This window comes from Juglans microcarpa x Juglans regia, chromosome 4D, assembly GCF_004785595.1.
Source record: "Juglans microcarpa x Juglans regia isolate MS1-56 chromosome 4D, Jm3101_v1.0, whole genome shotgun sequence".
Lineage (NCBI taxonomy): Eukaryota > Viridiplantae > Streptophyta > Magnoliopsida > Fagales > Juglandaceae > Juglans > Juglans microcarpa x Juglans regia.
In genome coordinates this window covers 17,273,503-17,278,956 of record NC_054600.1, presented here as the reverse complement: position 1 = coordinate 17,278,956, position 5,454 = coordinate 17,273,503, and the positions used below count along the sequence as shown (strand labels likewise).

The following is a 5,454-nucleotide window of genomic DNA, read 5'->3' as shown; positions in this document are numbered from 1 at the left end:
TACCAAAACATAATCAAATCATTTTCACATATTGAAAACAAAAGTCAGAGCATCTTTCTAAATAAATGCACAATTTTTCAGATTCCCAATATCGCTATCTTTTTCAGATTTTAGAGACCACATGACAGAATTTAGTTCATGTCTACACAATGCATGTCAGAAAATATTTTTCCTTTTTCCACACAGATTTCATGAGTAATGCAAATAAGCGACCGAGGTTGGTTTTGTTTTCCCAAGTTCCCATTTCATCACAAAATATGCAAAGTTTTCAGAAAATCAACCTTAGTCTTAATAACTCATATAAAGCCTAGCATAGGAACCCCGCTTACTTGACTCCTGCAGCGTATTATCTATGCCTTGAAAATAATCTCTATCAATCTCGTCACCTATTCATAAAAATAATATATATAACTATGTATTAAAGACTAACAATAATTTCGATCTAAAGAATCAAGACCCAAATTCTAAACCATATTTTAGCAAATTTAACTCAACTCAAATAGCCATATACTCACTTGGACAACCTACACTTCACCCAAAATACCATAAACCAATTTCAACATTGGCCTAAACACCCACCGAAATAATCCAACCTCAGAAACCATTCCATTATTTGGTTTTCACTTGCACAGACAATTTTCCAAAGAAAACCCACCAATTACACTATATGAAGAACATGGCCCAGAGATTTCATTGGAGTGAAATAAAATAATTGCAGTGTGGGTGCGGGCGAGAAAAACAGAGAAAGAGAGTTACCGGCGCAAGATAGTGTCACCAGATGTGGCTTCGATGGTTACAAGGCTTCAGGGATTAATGATAAAGCAGCACAAAGATCACACAGCAAAAGAAAAAGAGAAATTGCACTAGAGAGGAAGAGAGAGTGCCGACAGTGAGGGCCTTGAGTTTCGACATCAAAGTGTAAAATGAGAGAGAGAGAGAGAGAGAGAGAGAGAGAGAGAGAGTGTGAGAGAGAGATACCTGTAGGCAAAAGATCACCAAGTGGGAGAGGAAGAGCCTAGTCTGAAGAGAGAACACCAACTGCAGAAATAGAGGGACGTGAGAGAGAGAAGCACACTAATTTGTAGCAATGGAGGGATGCGAAGAGTGAGAAACCGATTTTGAGGGAAAGGAAAATGGAGAAAATTTAGGGCATGAAATTCGGACTCATGAAATAGACCAAACGAAAAGAAGAGATGGAATCAGGAAGGGAAGGTGGGTAACGGGTGAGAGAGACGTCTGGAAGTGGGGAAACCAGAAAAACAAAAAGAGAAAGAGAGGGAGAAAGAATCGGAGAAGCTGAGGAAGAAGGAGAACTTACCCCAAAATGACGCCGTTTCAAACTCCTCCAAGAAAAGGCTGGGCTTTTGCGCACGGGTCTAGGCCTCACATACACTGGGCCTTACATTATCCCGACGAATAAATCGACCGAGAGGTGCCGTTAGAATTCGTAAAAAAGATTCATGGTAGAAATTAGGGGGGCAAACATGGTAGGGAGATCCAGACGGGGACTGAAGAATGCTCTTCCTCTTCCTAAAAATCCGGAGTCCAGTGGAAGACACGATACGGGACACCATTTACTTCATTTGATTCACGTGAGAATGCCTTCACGAAATCAGATTCCATAGCGATCTGAATGAAGACGTTGTGTGGCCGCCTCATGGTAGAGACCACAGGCAAAGATGCTAAGCCCCATCGATTGTGGCTTGAATAGAGTCAAGAGAGGGGCGTTGGCAAAGGAACTTTAAGACCAAAGAGAAACGAAAGGCTCTGTAGAATGAACAATTTCTTCCTTGGAAAATTCAAAAAATACGTCCCCCTCCATGAGCTTCAGTGCATGAGGCACAACAACCATCTCAGGTAGCAGTTGAGGGATCGCCGCCACTAGGTCAGCATAGGTCTGCCGACCTGAGCTTCCCTCCACGGCTGCCATGCCGCTGCCTTCTGTAGGCAGAAAACCAGAACAGAGTGCGAAACCCTAGCAGAGAGTCGAAAGAGGAAAAAAGTTTCCGTTGAAAGCTATTTTTGCTAGGAAGAGATTAACTATGAGTTTACTACGTTCAATTGTTGATCAGTTACTCATGTCTCGTCCCATGCATGCACGCAACTTCCCATTTCTCATGCTTAATTAATGGATATAAATTACTTGGATAAAACCACCTCGTACGTACGCGTTCGATCATTTTCCTGCATGCACGCATATATGCAGTTGCGTTAATCAATGAAGCAGCTAGCTCACATGCATGCATGTATTGATAAATTAAGGGCGCGCAACATTCGATCCATAGCCCAAAAGCAAGAGGAAAATGATGGCGTTAATATTTAGCAAAAGTTCAGCAGTGCTATTGATGAGCGTGATGATGGTTATGGCGGCGTATTTGCAGGTTGGAGAAGCCATTCGAATGAGAATGGACCCGGAATGCTACCGAAAGTGCTTCCACGCGTGCATGGTTTTGGGCAAATATGCCAAAGACATGCACCTTGATTGCAAGAACATTTGCCAGCCTATATGCAAGACTATGGATCTGATTTTTCTGCCTTAATTAACTAATTCGTACTTAATTTTACAATCAATAAAAAAAGATTCCACAAATGAATACTAATTCATTTAATTCTGTGCGTACGAGTGAATAAAACGCTTTCATGCATTTGTTATCTATCCATTATATTGTGTCTGCCTTTTTGTTGTTGTGTTGCACAGTATTAAGTACTTGTGATATAATATACATACATATATATATATATATAAATAAAATAAATACATATGTACATTGTTAAATAGATTTTATTTATACTTGCAGATGTTTGTTACGAGTTTATTCATTTCTTTTCTTAATCCTTAAAATTTTAAGGATTATCCGTATGAATAATTCAAACAAATAATTAAATTTTATAGTGTTTAAAATAAATATATTTAAAATATCTAATACGTCTATTTATTAATTTTTTAACATATTTGAGAGAATTAATCTTGATTTCATACCATAACTTTGATAATTAATCCTTAATGTACCCCTACTTCGGAAATGACATTACACGGTGCATTCTCTACCTCTTCTGGACACAAATGACTTTCACTTATTTGGTCACAAAAGTTTTTGATATCTTTGAAAATTTTAAACTAAACATTTTTAAATTTTAAAAACATAGATTATTCTAACTTTTTATCCAAATACAAAAATATTTAAAAATTTAAAAATATCAAAACAAAAACTAATCTTAAAAAATTAAATTCTAACATCTTTTCAAATCTGCTTATCTATTTGCATAAACAATACATATCAAAATAAATTATCTAAACCTCGTCAAAATTTTCCATAATTCATATAACGTACCCCACATTTGGTGTTAGAGAACTTCCATGCTGCTGCTTGAAGCCTCCTCATGAATCGATCATTTGTCTCTGGCCTCATATATACATCTCCAATGGTCATGATCTTCTTTATTTTCGTTCCCTTATGGAATTTCAGACGCATATCTTCCTTTCCTTTGTTCTCCATTCTTCTTTTCTACCCTCTTCCCTTGCGTACAAATTAATTCTGTGTAGGCAAAGAGATGGGTGGGTCTTATTCCCCTCTATGAGCTACAACCACCGGGCAGAGAGAAACAGGTTCCAAGTCAATGATACACTCGGTAGGTAATTTAGTTTTCATGCAGAAATAGGTTCCCGAAGATTTTAGTCCGTCTCAAATATCTCAAAAAATGACGAAAATGGCATTTTTGTTTACTATTAAATTGTTGAGAAAAGTCAATTGCGGCGATATATATAGTCATAAAAGGTTAATAAATCGCCAAAAATGACTAAATCTTTTTTTCCAACGATTATGAATTATCGTCACTATTATATATTCTCGACGGGTTATTGTTGCCGAAATAGAGCTTTTGATTGCCACAAATAAGTTTAACGGACAAATATTATATTTCCGGTGAAGTGTACTCGCCGAAAAATGTTTTTGTGACAAACATTTTCCGACACCACACACACGCCGTCAACCAACGAGATGCAGCCCCACGAACACGTCAACCTTAATTGGAGGAGAACCGGACAAGACCACCCACTGCCACAGCTTTTCCACTCCACTGCCATCTTGCTCCAAAGAACCACCAAGCACCGCCTTGAGCCTCCGCCTCAAATCGTTACTCCATGCTATCGCATCACGAGAAGTGCCATGACAGATCATAGCCGCGTATGACCACCGCCCAATGCAGCCGATTCCTCTCATGCACAACGGAAGTCCCTCCAACCAACTCCACCACCCTCCTTACTTGGAAAGCTGCATCAGAAGCTACATGTGAGATGCCAAGAACCAGCAACCACCTGCATAAAAGTACCGAACCTGCAACCTTTGTTTTAAGCAAGAAGAATAGAGCATTGTTCTCCAAACCAATCGAGGCCCATGTCTTGCTGCAGTTGGGCCATGACGCCACTGCAAACAGCAACAGAAGACGCCGGAAAACAAGCCTCCACTGCCCAGTTCATGTTCAGCACCACCGTCCGTAACTCCCACGTCGCTCTATGCGTAAACTCCCTCACATCATGCTTTCTCTCTCCATTCTCTCTCTCTTTCTCATCACAATATTTCTCCCTTCCACAGTACACTACCGCCTCCCAGCCACGTTGCCGCCGCTTCGTAGCTGCTCTCATGGAGAGTCTCCGTCACACAGTCCCTGTTTGGTTCTGCTCTCATGGACTTTGCAGAAATTGTTATGAAGACGTAACTCCTCTCTCATTTTTCATATGTCCATGCTCTTCATCAAGCTTTGCTTCGTTATGTTCATGCTTGTTTGTTGATGTAGTTTGTTGAACTTTCTGGGGGACTGCATGGTGGGTCAGAACCTCCTGCATTTCAGTGGGCTGAAAGGGAGGGAATAGCCATGGAATATGCTAATAAGCGGCAGGACGAATCGAATGTTTTCTTAATGCCTTCACTAGGGTAGGAAACATTGAACAGGTAAATGAAATGGTTGGTCCTATGTTGCCATTGCTAACTTCTTTATTGTTTGTATTTGTTTTTTATGTTTATGTTAACAAGTTTGAAGTAAATAGGTAATTTGTGTATTAGAAAGAAATAGAGGGTGAGGACTCATGTTTTCTATTCCCATCTAGACTGAAAATAAACAATTTGGAGTATTAGTTGGGATCTATTCCATGCCTGCCATCTAGCATATTACTGATTCTCTGAATTTATCAACATGTATGCCTAAATTCCAATTTATTATTAATAACTTAAGTTTTTCTTCTTTTATCTGATTTATTTTCTAACTTCAAAGAAGCCGAAGGGCAACCAAGAATGAATGATTGGAGCTGAGAGAGAACGATAGTAATTGTAAGTGTTACATGAAAATATTTTTAACGGAAGTTAAAAGTAGATCCTAGTCTTGTACTTTTGTACAACACATCTGCAAGCAATTTACATTTAGTAATATTTAATCTCAGCTGCTGCCATTGGAGATCAG

At 39.0% G+C, this 5,454-nt stretch overlaps 1 protein-coding gene across 1 annotated transcript; it reads left to right on the top strand.

The window, feature by feature from the left end:
- The first annotated feature begins 4,240 nt into the window (after positions 1–4,240).
- On the top strand, positions 4,241–4,935 carry LOC121260169. Its single transcript, XM_041162013.1, has 2 exons — positions 4,241–4,712; positions 4,795–4,935. The coding sequence occupies exons 1-2, from the start codon at positions 4,395–4,397 to the stop codon at positions 4,933–4,935; spliced, it is 459 nt and encodes a 152-aa protein (XP_041017947.1). The 5' UTR covers positions 4,241–4,394.
- The last annotated feature ends 519 nt before the right edge of the window (positions 4,936–5,454 follow it).

What these genes read in the sequence shown, in the direction of transcription:
- LOC121260169 (XM_041162013.1), top strand. Translation starts at nt 4,395, where the DNA reads ATGTCTTGCTGCAGTTGGGCCATGACGCCACTGCAAACAGCAACAGAA. An exon ending in GCAGAAATTGTTATGAAGAC is followed by an intron (nt 4,713 to 4,794) that starts GTAACTCCTCTC and finishes TTGTTGATGTAG; the next exon opens with TTTGTTGAACTTTCTGGGGG.